This window comes from Staurois parvus, unplaced genomic scaffold (genome assembly GCF_062004578.1).
Source record: "Staurois parvus isolate SC_StPar_1 unplaced genomic scaffold, SC_StPar_1.0 ptg000581l, whole genome shotgun sequence".
NCBI lineage: Eukaryota > Metazoa > Chordata > Amphibia > Anura > Ranidae > Staurois > Staurois parvus.
The window spans coordinates 330,640-347,500 of NW_028318377.1; the positions used below are offsets into that span (position 1 = coordinate 330,640).

A 16,861-nucleotide genomic window follows, 5' to 3' on the forward strand; every position below is an offset into this window, starting at 1 on the left:
TAAACTAGAAAATAAATTTTAGTGTCGGAAATAAAAACTATGGGTAGGAAAGTTGATTCCATTCTGCTTCAACATGAGAGATCTTTCTATCCTAAAACTAGTATATAGTCAAGGCACCAGAAGTGTTCATCTTAGCTTTCTCATAGATATTTTGATTTTCAATATATTCCCTTTATTGGAGAAGTAAAACAGAGGCCCACTCACCTGATGTACACTCTCCACATAGAAATTGGCCGCTTGGCCTTTCAGAGAGCCCCACACATGATAAATGGAAAGCAGAGAAGCAGAGGCCTTCACACAGCAGGAGGTCCCCCGTTTTCTCACACACCTAGAAAACACAACAGTAGATTAGGAAGGATCAGTATTACTGCAGGATATCACTTTTACAGTTGTGACATCCTCACATCTGTCAATTCTCATGCTAAGCTCGCTGCAAGCAACACCACAAAGTAGCAACCACTAGTATAGTGCATACACACTGCAGGAAGAGTGATCAAGATGGGTGTGCCTTCATTGGTTCTGCATTAGTCTATCAGAAAATCACTTCATGTACATCAAGGTTATAATTTGCATTGAATTTAACTGAAGAGTTTTTAAAGTGATACTAAAGCTAAATTTTTTATTTTTACCTTAACCCCTTCATGCCTAAGTGTAAAACAAATCTAAATGCCTAAGCACAATTTTGCAACGTTGACATGTGTTAGTAAAACCGTACATATCATCACAACTACTTTGTACATCCAGGTGAATTATATCACGTTTTCAGGACAAATTGGGCTTTCATTTGATGGTAAATGGTAATTGATAGCCTGTTTTTTTTTTAATCAAAAGGAAAACTGGCCCAAAAAAAAGGGAAAAAAAATCATTTTTTTTTATTTAGCTGTGTGTTTGTTACTATTATAACCTACCACCAAACAACAACCCAAAATAAATTCTCCAGCTCTTGACGATCGTGATACCATATATGTGTGTTATTTGTTTGTACCCGTATAGCCCTGCCCAGAAAATCATGCACATTTTGTTTTGACCTAAAACAGAATGGCACTAATTGACACCAATACCAAATTGTTTTTTTTTTTTTTTTTTTTTAAATCCCGACCTTTGGCCCTGACCTTTTGACCTTGACCCAAACACTTAACTAGATCAAAGCTTGATCTAGGTATTTTTTCTTTATTTTTTAATATTTCTTTACCTTTTTAACAAACATTTATTTTTTCCAATCTATGCCAGGAGTTAGAGACACAATGCATCTCTCTCCTCCATTCAGAGGAAAAAAAAAACAAAACAAGGGGGCCGGGCTGTGCAGTGACTGATCACTGTGATAGCCAATCAGAGGCTATCACAGGAATCATGTGACCCAGAATCAGGAGCCCCGGGACCCAATCGTTAGAACGGGACCCGGTTCTCTCAGTGACACCGCGGTCTTTGTGCTGGGAGCATGCTGTGAGGCGCGCTCCCAGCAGAAAGACAGGTACGCAAATATGCGGCCCCATGGAAAAAAGCCCAGTTTTGTGAGGCCGCATATTTGTGTTACGTTGGTGTCAAGGGGGTAAAACGATTTCTATTTCTCTGCACTGTGCATGGCTGCATCTATTCTCTCCTTGCTTCCTTTTTACACAGCACTCAAGCAGTAGCAGGAGCTATTGGCTCCTGCTGCTGTCAATCAAATGTAGTGAGGAGGAAGTGGGGGGAGAGGGGCAGTGCTAAGTCCTGCTGTGTAAGTCTATGGAGTGCAGCTCCATAGACACACAGCTCAGGAGCACACAGACGGTATGTGCCTCCATAGCAAGAGCCTTGCTACGGGGGGACACAAAGAACAGGAGGAGCCAAAATCGCCAGCAGGGGAGCCGAGAAAAGGAGGATTGGGGCTGCTCTGTGCAAAATCACTGCACAGAGCAGGTGAGTATAACATGTTTGTTATTTTAATAAAAAAACATTTTTTTTTTTTTTTTTTACTTTAGTAACACTAAGTTCTGTTCAGCCAGTTTTTTTATTCTCATATTACATAGGGTAATAATTCCACCATTTCCTGTTGCAGCTTTTCAGCGCACTGCTTTAGCACCTTGGTTATAAGTGCTGGCAATTTCTGGAGTGAATCTGAGAGAAGGGAACACCCCGTACATCTTCCTTACTTAACCCTCCTCCTGGTTGAACCTATAAAGCACATCTAAACCCAAAATCCATGCTGGTCACACAGGCTGGACTTTAAACATGCCTGTCTTTGGTCATTGCCATTACATTGGAGACGGCTTTTTAAATGTTGGTTCTGCAGTTAAGCACTTGAGTCATAAAGTTCTCATGTTCTCTAGCTGTGCTGGGAACTTAAGTACTCTCCTCCAATGATCAGACGTCTGCTCGCAGGGGGGCTGCACAGCCATTCATTGGGAAGTTCATTGTGTTTCTGTTTCTCCTCCCCAGCTGAGAACAGAGGGAATGTGATCACATATTCAAAAAGTGGGGGGGGGAAAAGGTATTTATAATGCTTTTTGATAGCTGTACACAAATGTTTTGCCTTCCATTTATTTCTATTTTAAACTGAGTAGGTTGTTTTACAAGGTGAGGGTTTACGTATTTTTTAAAGAGCTAGTTCACACCAGATCCAGTCCAGTGTTTTTTTTTCTGCATCAAAAATGCATGGTGTTTTCCAGTGGCACTAGTTCACACCAGTGCAGTCAGTTCCAGTCAGGTTTCGGTGCAGAAAAACATAGAACATGCTGCATTTTTCAACACTGATCTGTGCTGGAACATAGCAAAACTGCATCAAAACTCCACTGGAATGGAGTGTGGTGTAAACTGTAAGCAAAAGAGTATCTGGAATGCTTCCGGAGTGCGTTTTTGTGGTGTGAACAGGCTTTAAGGTGGAGGAAAATTGGTAAATCCACAGCAGAGGCAGCCTACTCATTAACCAAGTCATTTATTATCAGTCATCCTCAAATGGGTAAAGGACTGAAAGCTGCTTGGGAGAAAATGAACTGAATAGTACAGTGGCTAATGGTTAGCACTTCCACCTGGCAGTACTAGGGTCGCTGGTTCGAATCCCAACCACGGCACCACCTGCCTGGAGTTTGCACGTTCTCCATGTGACTGCGTGGGTTTCCTCCAGGTACTCCGGTTTTCTCCCACACTCCAAAGACATGCTGGTAGGTTGATTGGATCCTGTATAAATTGGCCCTAGTCTGTGTATGAATGTGAGTTAGAGACCTTAGTTTGTACACCCCTTGAGGGTTAGGGACCGATGTGAATGTACAATATCTATGTAAAAGCGCTGCGTAAATTGACGGCGCTCTATAAGTACCTGAAATAGTTAGGCAAAGATTTTGAGGAGAGTGAAAATCCTGTCTGGAGTAATCCAAATTTTTTTAGATGACATTACAAAAAGAGATCTGTAATATCTTTTAAAAACACTCCTTGTTCATGAACAAAGGAACATGGAGAGTCAGAAGCAAGCTGTACAATGCCATAGCTTCTGTAGAGTTCAGCAGTGAGCTTTCCATGTTAGCAAGCATGTTGTGTAAAGCGCTCTATTCAATTTAGTAGCAATCTGGGGAAGAAAAATCTTGTGCAGCTTAATCAATGCTGCCTCTATGTCCTCCACATCCAACCTGTGTTTGCCTAGTCTAGGGCAGTCATATTAAGATCCGACGGGGGAGAAATGGGAGGAGAATAGACAGTGTTTTTAAACCCTGGGCAAAGATGGCCGTATTAAGGCTTTAATTTGTCAGAGGAACTGTGACAGATGCTGAAATGTCTGTTTTTGTCAAATGGGCTGCTTGTTGCGTAGCTGAAATAGGGTTAGAATTGTATGCAGAAATCTGTGATAGAGCCTGTTCTTGCTCTGATGCAAGGGATGCATCATTGCTGAGATTGAGTGATGTGTGGGTCTTTGGCTGAACAAAATGTTTGCCTGCGGTTTTGCAATGGCTCCCTTTGACCTGGTCCTTGCCATAATTACGTGTGAGGGTATGCTTCTGTAGGGTATGCAATAAAGGTGAATCAAGTGTGGGTCCAGAAGGAGAACACAGCAAGCCGGAATGCAGCAACCATCCTGTAGCGAATCCTTGTGGCGATAGAGCAGGAGGAAGCAATTGAAATATCGACATGGTCAGAAGTATACAGGGTGACTGCCTTACTGTCCACAACACTGGGCTGTATGTAAACTTCAGGCTTTGTCCTTCTGTTGGGCATAGCCCTGATGCGTTCTTCAGGGAGTGGGTTCAATAGGGATTTACCACGGCTATGTACTTGTATAGCACCATGCAGCTGACTACATGCATTGCAAGTGCAACATAAAACATTACAGGCCATTCCGACATTGTGGGCTCCAGGTATGGCTTCCAAGGTTGCTGTGATCTGGAAGCACTGCTTCAATTTGTGGCATTGAAGGGAGTAAAGAATTTGAAGGAAAAAAAAAAACCTAGTTAAGCCAAGAGTGATTTCTCTGTGAAAGAAGATGTTCATCCAAACACCTGACGTTACACGCCTATAATCCAGGATCTATCAGTAATTTGCCTGTATCTTATACTGTACAAGATATCCTATTTTAGCTGTTTGAAGTACCACTACAATTGTGCTTAGACCGCAGGACAGGAGGTGCAGAATCTTTATAATTTACCAAGAAGTACAAGTTACAAAGAAGTTACAAGCAATGATAGCATTTTACGTTGAACACAAAATGCCCAATATACACAATACTACTGCACCAGACATAGGAGAATATTACTACATGAAATGCCTGACAAAAGGCAAGAAGATTGTCAATACATTTTACTCTATTTCAATGGTAATAAAGAGGTTGATAGCATAATGTATTCTTGTACTTCAGGCATACGTAATCAAACACTAATGTTTGCTGTAGGGTAGTGTAAAATTACCTGGCAGACAAGCTCCTTCTTTGAACTTCCTTTTTCAGACTTTTTTGACATGACCGACTCATCTGCGCTCTCCGATGGGGATTCAGACCTCTCGTCAGACACCTACAATGAGAGCGTGTTTAGTAACAAATCAGTTAGCTGGCTCCCTAAACCGTATGATAATGCAGCTTGTATATATTCTATACCTCATTATCAGCCAGAGACAAGGGAGATAGGATCTTACGGACACCTCGTGTGACTGAGCCCAAATCTGAACTGCGACTTCTCTTCTTCAATGGTTTACAAGCATCGGATAGGTTGCTAGCTGCTGCAAAATAAACACGGTTATGTTTCTAGCCTCAGACATTTATTAAAGCGACAAAGTCATCACCTAAAAACAAATCCCCCAAAGCAGTTCTCGGATATAGAAGAGGTATTACCTTTCTGGTTGCCTGCATATACTCTCCGTTTTAAGAGCTGCAACCTCTATTAGAATTTGGAATGTCGGATGCCTGTGTCCCGTGGTGAATTTTCCCAACCCCTATGTCAGACTGCTGTGTACTACAAAGACAGAGACCAGAGGATGGGACCACAGGCATCCAAAACTCCCAAAAAGTTATGAATGCTAAAGATACTAACAGAGGCTGCAGTGCGTTCAGATGTAAGACATGGGCCACCAGTGAAGTGTAAGATCGTTTTTACGTCAGACAGTTACCTTGGGAACTTTTTAGTGTGACAAAATCTTGCTGCAAAGCGTAATACCTTACAGCTACAAAGTTCTACTCATATTGGAAGATGACTAATGGATTTCTACGGTTTTTAACATTTCGCTCTGCTTTTTTAAAACAAATTGGCATGCATACAAGAGGATTTAAATTACACACATCTAACAAGTTGTAACTCCAGCCAATTTTTTTGGTTTTAGATAAAAGGGAAGTATTAAAACCTCTGCAGTTTTACTGCCATGTCCCCAATAATTTTTTTTTTTTTTTTTTTTTTTTAAAAAGTTCCCTCAGACAAAATAAATTCATTTCAATCAGATTTCTATTGCTGTCAGGTCACAGTTGGGAGAGATTTACTTACTTCCCATCCAGACAGTTCGCAAGATGCCCAATCTATTTAACAGACCAGAAAGTTTTGACCCGAGGTCTGCTTAAAATGCAGTGCAATGCAATGTAAAACAGCCAAACTCTTGAATTCATTCTGTTATGTACGTAAACATCAAACAAAAAGACACGCATCTCCGTACATCAGATATGTGTAAGGTAGCAGGTCATTTAAAAAATAAAAAAAACTATTAAAAATCTTGATGCACAATAAAAAAAACAGTCCCAAAATAAAATGTGGTGACATTTGGTGCAACCATAAAACATGGGATGTTTTCTTTCCAAAAAAATGAAAGAAGTCCACGGGTGGTCCAGCAGCTCAGGCTCCCCGGTGTCAGAGTGGCTGCTGGGGGGGAGAGGAGGGAACGCCAACCGTAGACAGGCATAAGGAGCCAGTGGGTGATGTTAGAGCCCTGGGAATTCACAGCTGTTGGCAAGCGCTCCCTTACAAAAAAGAGCCACAGCTGCTGAACCATGTGACTGCCCCCTGAAGCGGATTTAAAATAAGTATTTATGCATTATTATTATTTTTTTTTTTTACATGCAGCATACGTAGGAGGAGGGAGGCAGGGATTTTAAGAACGCTTGTAATTAGCCTTTACTACCACTTAAAAAAAAAAATTCTAATTGCATCAAACTCCTGTTTCCAAGGAAGATGAAAATAGGCTCTTTGACCGAGTTTAAAGTAGAGTTTTCAAATGGCAGGCCAGGAAAGGAGCACCCCCGACCCCCTGCTGAATTTTAATCCCTCACTAAATAGAGTTTCTTTTCGCTTTAAACACTAACAAGATCGAATCCTACCTCTAAATATTAAGCCAGCCAAAAACTCAGATAAACAAGTAATGGACTCCCCCTTTAGCTTAGCACCCTCTAAATACAGTGCATAGCATGAACATTTGTATTACCTGGCTGGACCTTTACAGGGGCACGTTCTCTGCCTCTACATGATTTTGAAGACTTCTCATTGTTTTCCACTTGCTAAAAGGAGGGGGGGGGGGGGGGGGGGGGAACAAAAACACACACAAGATGAAGCAGAGGACGATAATATGTTATTGATCACTAAGTCTATGCAAACACAAACTCAAAATGCTGACAACTGACAATTAAAAAAAAGGGTGTGGCTATTATTACATATGTGCGCGACGTACTGGTATATAATAAAAGATGGCTATTAAAAATAATAAAATGTAGATGAAATCCCCTTACAGATCTGTAAAAAAACAAATCCTTGACTGCCATCTAGTGGAAGCCTTGCAAAGCCGAACACTTCCAAAAGAAACGCATGCCATCTTAACCAGGAAGTGATATGACGTTGCACGTCTGCAGTGTAATTTGGATGGATGAATGTAGGGAAAGGGAAAAGGAGGGGAGGACTAAAAAGCAACGAGAGATGCCCTCGTGCAAAATTAAACTGAATCACGGCAATGTTGTTGTCTCTAATGAACCAGTTAAGCGTTGTATAGGCTTTGGAATAGTAACCATGAAGGCACCTCATCAGAAATTAGGATGGCATTTCTTTCCGCTTTAATATCCTGACCTCACTAAACACGGAAAGACTGTACGAGGAGGTAGATCACTTCAAATACACTTGTGTAGCAGGCAGATTATTCGCAGAGATTCCCTTATTCATGGTAGAATAGCTGCAATTCTGGGAAAATGTACGTGGGATGAAGTATGACTGCTGCACATTTTTTATGACACTAGACAAAAATGATGCATATATTTTACAGCTAAAACTATTTCAGCGTCTGTTCATTATTTCAGAACATTGCTGCGACACGCGGAGTCTGTAAAACTGCTTTGTTCAATACTCACCATATAGCAGGCCTAGTTCAATTGCATATGGGAAACTACAAAATCCCAGGTTACTCCATTGATCAGAGAATATTTGGACTTGTAATGCATTAAACATTTACAGAGCCACATGAACGACTGGTAGATCTAGCATTTCATATCAGTTGCTCTGGCCTCCTCAAGCAGCAAGTGAACATATAATTTTGATTTACACACCTTTTCAAACAAAACTGCAACATTCCTGCCATTAGAAAACAAGGCAAATGATGTTGGCCTCCTGGAAATGTTGATCCATTGACTTCACTACTAAAGCAGGCCATACATTATGCCATTTTCTTTCCTTCCACCACAGATAGAAGGAAAGAAAATTGCTTGATTCCCCCAATACATTCGATGTTAAAGTGGGAATCCCTCACGCAGAGCAGCGTGTTCTATAATGTTACTGGCTATAGCCGGCAGCACTAATCGTTCGGAAAAAGCCCAACAGACTGTTTGTACACAAGTCAATTGATCGATCGACTTGTGTACAACCAGGGTGCCCATACATAGATCGAAATTAGCTAGTCCCTGCTGAACAGGATGAATTTCAATCCCTCTATGGTTGGCCTAAGTCATTAAAACCTGAAACAGTTATGCAGAACAAAAATTTGGTTTAAAGTAAACAATGAAAGTATAAGATGGAGATTAGCATGAGTGCCAGGTAACTAGCATTTTGATGAAGCCTATTTGTCTCATAATAGAGCTGGAAAGGACAGCACAATTTGTAAAAGTTGATGCCTCCTAGTCATGGACCCTGACCATTATTACTGTGGTACAATATTTTGATTTAAAAAAAATTTATTATATATATTTATTTTTTTAAATTAAGAGGTTTAGCTTATAACGTGTGTGAAAGAAACAAATGTTTAAAAGTTTTAATACAAGTATTCTTGATGGAAATTAGGAAAGCTCTTACACGATGCAACTGAATCTCAATTCACCGTTTTCAAAATTAGTGAATGGAATGCAGTACATTTGCTCAATCTAAGAATTATGAATGGGGAGTTTCAAATCCACCCCTTCCCCTCTAACCATATTTTAGCAGTTCTATATTAAATTGGTGCAATAGAAGGCCAGAAACAAGAGCTGCTCATTCAATACTGCCACTAAGGGGGGGGGGGGGAGAAATGAAAAAAAAAAAAAAAAAAAATTTGGTTGGGGTCTCACTTGCCAAAGCTCAGTATTGCGCAAAGAAAACAGATTTTAGTTCAAATTTCCTTGTTGGTCTGCAATGCAAAAATTGCATTTCCTTTGGTCCACAAATGGAAAAGACCAAATATTTATAGTATACGCCCAACCTCAATACAATGCTCCTGCTGAGAAGCCGAAATATATTTTATGTACTGGCTGTTAAGAGTTCAGTTTTGTTGAAACTCTGACACTTTTGTAATTTTTACTTTTGAGCACAAATTTGAAGGTATTTAGGTTTGACCTCATATAATATGGCTTTGGCAAATCTAAAGGAAAATGTACAATACAAAATCTAATGTATAGTGTGTAGCCAGCTTTAGATGCATAAAGCATTTCAGTAGGGTAAAGGTGTGTTCTTTTCTAGTCAGATTTGTTTTTTTCTTCCGTCCCTTACCAGTAAATGTAAAGCAGCATGTGACTCCTAAGTATGAGTGATAAACACATGGTACAAGAGGCATTTGCAAAAGCAAAGATTACTATACACTTCAAAGTTTAAATGTGGGCCTTCCATACAAAGAAATACCATTTCTGTCTACAATTATTTACAGGCATAATAGAGATCTTGCTCTGCATATTTGTGTATTTATTTTATTCCAAAAAGGGAAAAAAACACAATGAAATATGTGGCTGGAAGAGTTAGAGAGCTAGCCTTGGCTACAATGTTAGTATAGCAGGTAATACAGCAAACATGGATTTCTTTACCTTCTGACTGTGGGTCCTGAGCCTCTTCCTGGGGCCTTCTTCATCGTCGGTAAGCTTGCTGTCCATCTTTGTGTGGTTTCCTGTATTTCCATGCAATCTACCTTTAGGGGGGAGGGTGTGAAACGTGTGTGAAAAGACCCAGGAATATTGTTGCCACCCTATATGGGGTTAACATCTAAACCATACATCCCACACACTTCTCTTTCATAACATACTATTGGTAAACTATTAGAGGACATGAGTCTAACTGGCATCTATTTAACAATAGGAAATGGCTGGATGTCTGCTTTCATTGGTTCTTGCCATCAGAAAAGTGACACATTTGTTTTGTTTGATTTACTGCTACTAGTTACTGTGCTTTATATGATGCCGTATTAAAAAAAAACAAAAAACAAAGAAAACCCCAAAAAACTCCTTTGTATAGCATGCATAAAGACAGCACTTTACCAACACAGAGTAAAAGGTCAATTCTTTTATTTATTGCTGGCTCATATTAACCATTAACTTTATGAAAACATAACATTTGTAAATATATGATGCACAGCGTACAATGAATCACATTTTCCTTCTTGTATTACGATAATTCAGCTGAATGTGACTGCGCTATGACACTTGAGGTGGGTACCTCTGCTTGTGTCAGTTTGTCCCCCCCGCCCCGACACCGTGCAACACCACTGTTTTAACTCCATGTACAAAACAAATGAAATGGATAGTTTATTACGTTGAAATGATGCAGTCTGGATGGATTTGCCTGTACATAGACTGTCAACGTCCTGGTAACCACTGTGCTGTTTCTTGCAATTACAACAGGACTGTACATTTTAAAATTAGGTCCACACAGATATTTCTTGTTTTGGATGGATATTGCCATGAGGAATAACATGCTGACATCCAGGAACGAGGTGGTGAAATTTCACAACCAAAAATCCCAGAGCATTCCCCATATGGGTGTAAGGATGAGCAAGAAAGTAGTGTCGAGTGGTTAGAATCAGGAATTCCAGAGACACCGATCTGCCAAAATTACTAGGAGACATCTGGTGACTCAACAAAGCAACATCCACCCAAAATTTACCACTTCTGAGTGGACACGGTAAAACAAAAAAGTATTTACAAAGTTGTCTTTGAAATGAAGTTCTCTTCTTGAGAAACTAATGAGGTATGATGCTTAGGATTACGAGCATGTTCTTCTTGTAATCACATGTATTAGAGGTCTGCACTGTTAGAATTACAAGCTAATAGGGTGTTCAACAATTAACAGTACTAGAGACAAGCTAACAAGTCTAGCTTTAACTGGCAGGAAAGAGAATCTGATATAAAGGCTGCACAACAAAGCACGTGGAACTGAACACATGAGATCCTTGATTAACATTACATGCAGTACATCTTGTCTTCCCAGAAAAAAAGGACAAAATTATCACCACTACACCTATATGTATTCAAGAAGCCAATATTCCCACAAAAAGGTTTCTTTTACATGAACTTATTCTGTACCAAAAGATTAAAAAAAAAGTGGACAACAGGAATTTCAATTACTTCTTGATCTTGATCTCCTCTTTGGCGACTCTTGAAATATGTTCCTCTTGTTTTCCCCTTCGTCCTTCGGAGTTGAACCTTGAGGAATACAGAAGGGTTGTTTTGTTTTTTTTATTCACTGTTCCCCATTCAAATCCGTATCCAATTATTCCATAATAAAATTCTTACACAAAGGATTGTTGCTGTGCCAATGAAGGGAGAGCCGATCATCAGTGTTTGCAGTACTGTACACAAAACATGGCCACTGAAGATCATGTGTGATACAGAAATCTGTTTGCATCTCCCCAATGTTTTCAGGATTTGCTTGGCAAAGCTGAGTAGAATCCAAATAATGATTTTTGTGGATGAGCAACTTTTTTTTTGTTAGAATAGCCGGGAATACTGCAGAAAAAAAAAACCCTTCTATAGGGACTAAAATTCTCAACAGTGGCTGTGGACCTGAATGCTACAATATTTACACCATATAAGTAAGCTACCACTAAAGTGCTTCATAACAAAACATGTTGGGATGGGTCATTAAAAAAAAAAAAAAAAAAAAGTTGTGAAATAAAAAGCATATTCATAAACCATTTTATTTTCATGTACCCGCGCTTGGACAAAATGAATATTCTATTTAAGTGCCTTATTCAATGTGAAATCAACGTGCGACTGTCTGCAGCTCTAGTGAAGTGAACTGCATATGGTAATATAGGCACTGCCTAGCCTAATAAACAATTAAAAATCACATATGTGATATACCAACATCAAATAATAAATCCAAAAATAGAGAAAACTGAATATCCAATATAAACATCAATATTTGAACCAAAAAACACCCAACAACCAAAATTTAAAAATGTTATATTCGTCCATGTACTACTTCATTCATTATGAAACAAAATGTCCATATAGTCTTTGAATAGTGCTGTGCTCTATCCCTTAAATCTGCATTCTCAAATGTCCAGGAGGAGGGGCGAAACGCATCATTTCCCAGCGGGTGGAATGCAAGGCAGTGCGTTGCTTCCAGTCTGGTGTAGCCGATTTTAACCTAATGTTTTATAATAAATGGAATTATGCGATCATCTCTTTCATACATGCACTATGAGAGTAACTGGTATATATGGATATAGGACACAGCCACAGAGGAGGACTACAAGCCCCAGTATAACCAGGATCATCACATAACTGCATATGATTCTTATACACCAACAGGTATGGACTCTTAAATTTGTGTGAGTGGGAGCACTGGTGGGGAGCGCCATATTTAAAGGGATAGAGCACAGCAAGACTCAAATACTGTATGGATGTCAGTCACATTATGAATGAAGAAGTACATGGATATGGACGAATATATATTTAAATTTTCAGCTGTGTTTTGGTTCAAATTTTTAGGTTTATTTTGGATATTCAATTTGCACCATTTGAATTATTTGATGTTCACAGGTCACATATGTTGACAAAATTGTTTAGACTAGGCAGCACCTATATTACCATATACAGATTCATAAGCCACTTATTAGTTCAGAGAAACTGAATCTGGATCTGCCCAGCTTCACTGCACGTTAATCAATGTATAATAGTTGCGCATGCAGTTCGAAATTCAGGCAATTGTATTTGCTATAGGTCTCCAAAATAAGTTCTCCGTTTAATGATATATTTTCCATTTAACAAAAAGGTGAAATGTTAATTTTCAGGGGAACCAGGGCTGGTCTTAGGAAGGTTTCTAAATGAGCCACAATAGCCCCTCCCTACAAAATGACCTGATGAGACACTAAACTGGAACTCCAGGCAAGAATGTAAAAAAAGACGCTTACAGTAGTCACATGTAAACAGCCTTCGCTATCAAAAAATGGTTACTTCTGTTGAAGGAAGTCTTGCGATTATTTTCAGTGTGTTCAACCCAAAACCTTGGACAAGCATGAGAACATCTGCATTGCCCTCTTTCAAATCCCAACCAACTCCCCCCTTGTTAGCAACAAGCCATGTTTAAACATGTCCCTGACACCACTGTGCAATGCTATACATCCCAGCTGGCACCCAGTAGGGAAGGTGGGTAGTAGAGATTATGTATAGGAGAATTTCTATACTTTATTTAAACTTTTAATGGATACCATGTGGATAAAATGGTGGGTTTTTTTTTGTTTTTTTTTAGCTGTTTGGAGTTTAAAGTTAGTGTGCACAAAACTAACAGCAATATTGTTTCTGTAGCCTTTAATAGACAGAGCTTCCCAAAGTGTATCTAGTCAGTATCTCAATCTTTTAATTCAACAGGCGAAAAGTCCAGCTGCATTTTTTTTCTGTTATAGGTTACTCCACACTGGATTTGTATGAGATCACACACGTGAGGATGGGCACCTTAAATAAGTCAACTATAAGTAAATGAGCAAAGTGTCAAGAACAGCATGCCAGTTCTAGTTATCTCAGCCACATTAAATCAGTAGCATGTACTTCAGATACATGTATGGAAGAGTCTGAAAATAAGCAAGCATGTCAGAGCCTCTGCCTATCCATATTCCAAATGGATGCTAGTAGTAGGCAGCGCTGAAAAAAAAAACTCTGCCAAGGTCTGAGAATGCTGCAGGTTAGTCGGTTCTAAACTGGCATTCATGCTGTTCTGGGTATTCTTTGTTCAGTACACGATTGTTCAATATTTAGCTGGTCTGTGTAATTGCAAGCATTGTATGGAGTGCAATGAGCCTTAATAATCTTCTTAGTGTGAGATTTGCAAAGTAGCTGCTGGGCTGTCATCACAGGGTAAATTATTTTTCATGGAAAAGAGCTCTTTGGGATCCCAGTACAAGTGACTAGAGGTAAAGTAAAAAAATTATACTCACTGAGCTGTTAATCCAATGTCAAAATCCTGTACCTCATCAGAATTTCACCTACAGTGCTAAATTTGCTGTTTAAATAAATGTAAACTGTAATGTCTCCTAAAGAATCTGTCGATCTGTTTAGCTGACCCCATTAATGAGATCATTCCCTGTAGTCTTCCCATTCTGTAAGGCCATTTAAAGGCCCCTTTTCCAGTTCCCAGCGCCTTAAACCTGTTGTGATGAAAGCACTATGTAATGCAACCCAAGTGGCTCCCACTGTTGGCACACCCATGCTCAAGTTCACGTGCCATGGAGATTTCTTTGACACATTATACCCAAGCACCAAACATTAACCACATGACATTTTTAAATGGACTGTATTACAATGATCATATTTATAAAAGCTTGACAACATAATATTTACTTGTCATGTGTATGTGAAGAGTGATGGGTGTTTTTTCTTAATGTTTTAAAACTGAAAAAAAATGTTAGGAATGAGCAAAACCATAGGCAGTCTAGTGGATATTACATACTGATCTGTGGGAATTATAAGCTTTGAAAAATGAAACATCCTTTCGTGCAGGAATTGGGTTTAGGTTTGTAACTTTAAAATATTTTGGTGAGATTATACGGTAATCAAGGATTGCAGACAAAATAACTTATTGTAGTAATCGGACCCATAATTTTTGGCTGCAAGGTACATTTCCCGGATTTTTAACTGCGCAACACAAGTTATTTGGGGCACTGAAATGTTGCCTCCAATAGTAAGGACAGAAGCAAAAAAGGTAATGGATTTCCAATGTACAGGGTTAATAGGAGATTTATATAGGAATTTCAGGTAATTATACTTACAGTATCTAAAAATATACACTGATTTTTAAAGTGGAACTATGGCCAAGAACAGAAAATGCCATACATGATGCAGCATGTAAACATTATTATGGTTTTTTGCATGTTACAACCCCAAAGTTCCACTTTAAATGTATAGCTGGACTCTCAGATATTTTCTTATGTCTGCCTGGAGTTCCACTTTAGTGTATACCAAATTGGTAACCAAACTTCTCAAAAGGGGCTTGAGGAGCTCTATATGCAGCCTATGCCTCAATATTCCTAACTTGAGGACATGATATACTACATTGTCATGCCGTCTGAGAATGATCACCACCCCTGACTGGGGACTGTTCCTACACCCAGTCCGGTAGCTCGGCTTAATGCACGTTGAGGTAAAAGAGTAAAAACATAGTGTAGGGAAAAAAAGTCTTTCCAGAATGGCTTTGTTAATAGAAACCTATTCTTCACCTGTTACTTATAGGAATAAAAAGGGAGAGGAACCACAGTAATCACAGACTGGGCTAATAAGTGTATAAATATGGGTTAACTGGTTAAAAGAAATAAGAAAAAAATGGGTCATTATTTCCCCTTTAAAACCACAAGCGATATTAAAATGCCTTAGAGTACATTGTGGCTATGATGTTTACCAGAGTCTTCTTCAGATTTAGGAGAGGTGAGAATGGCAAACTTTGTATTATAGCGAGCTTTTTGTTTATCACTGAGCATGTTCCACTGTGACTCCAGCAGTTCTTCAATCTCTTCACTGGAAGCATCTGGGTGTTCACTGATCACCTGGGAAAACAATGGAATATCTCTGAGATTCAGGTAAGGGTTAACACTGTATCCATATGTACGGTACTCTTTTTTTTTTCTATAACATACAGTCAACCCCCAGCAGATTTACTAGATCAACTAAAGGAGCTTAACGTGTATTTAAACCCAAACAATGAACTTCTCTTATTTGCTCCATTTTTGTCTGCTAAATATATCAGTGTTTTGACATATCTACGTGATAAGCGCAAAAAAACAAAAAAAAAATATCTGTTGATTCAGCCATAATGTAGTGAGCTGACAACTTCCTGTGCTTTCTGCCGACTCCTATTCGTTAACACTGTTCCCAGCTATCTTTGGACTACAGAATACTTTTCCTCATTTCAGTCAAAATCATTTTTGGCTGACAGAGGATGGGTTAGAACAGGGGTGGGCAAACTTTTTGACTTGAGGGCCGCAATGGGTTCATATATTGGACCCGGGGGCCGGACCAAGAGTAGATATAGTAATTCATCCCCCATAGTAATTCATCCCCCATATAGTAATTCATCCCCCATAGTACTATTCCCCCCCCCAAGTAGTAAGCCAAGTCCCCCTTGTGTCAATTTACTTACCTTTGCTCCGCGCGTTCCTCTCGCCGTGTTCCCGCGCCGTTCCGGTCTTCAGGGCGGACTGTGAGAGGAGCCTAGCTCCCCTCACGTTCGTCACGCTGCCCCGCCTACACACTTCCTGACAGCCATCCTGACAGTATCACGCTCCGCGGGCCGGATTAAAAGGTCCGCCGGGCCATATACGGCCCGCGGGCCGTAGTTTGCCCATTGCTGGGTTAGAACCTTTCAAATTTCCATTGCTGTGGATCTTTACACTAGTGATATTGTCCCCTCATTATCCTGGAGAAGGGGGATGTCTCTTCAAAAAGGTATGGAAAAACCTCACAAGAACAGAGGTCTCCATAAAGAAACATTTCCCTCATTTTTTCTGGGGACATTTGTAAATTTTTGGAAGGATCTCCTTACTTTCAAATTCCATGTTCTCCTATGCACTACTGCCAGTACATGAAGTGAGATTAAACCTCATCAGCAAGAACATCTATAGTGAGAAAACCCAAAAGATAAACTAGTTAATTTTTGATCCTTGTGAGACTCATTGCAGAAACCCTTTTCTCTTGCAGTCCACAAAGTTGCACAGAAATTCTGAAACCTTTAGTCTTTACTGTCACCTTAGGGCAGTGTTTCTCAACTCAAGTCCTCAT

At 39.6% G+C, this 16,861-nt stretch overlaps 1 protein-coding gene across 1 annotated transcript in view; it reads right to left on the minus strand.

Moving 5' to 3' along the window:
* Window positions 1–16,861, minus strand: part of NSD2 (nuclear receptor binding SET domain protein 2) — a 106,347-nt gene that overhangs the window by 26,459 nt on the left and 63,027 nt on the right. The window contains exons 6-12 of the mRNA XM_089692263.1: window positions 15,486–15,630; window positions 11,216–11,293; window positions 9,683–9,783; window positions 6,862–6,934; window positions 5,057–5,178; window positions 4,872–4,973; window positions 205–328 (exon numbers count right to left, since the gene is read on the minus strand). Coding sequence (XP_089548389.1) covers window positions 205–328; window positions 4,872–4,973; window positions 5,057–5,178; window positions 6,862–6,934; window positions 9,683–9,783; window positions 11,216–11,293; window positions 15,486–15,630 — 745 coding nt within the window. The remainder of the gene's footprint in view (window positions 1–204; window positions 329–4,871; window positions 4,974–5,056; window positions 5,179–6,861; window positions 6,935–9,682; window positions 9,784–11,215; window positions 11,294–15,485; window positions 15,631–16,861) is intronic.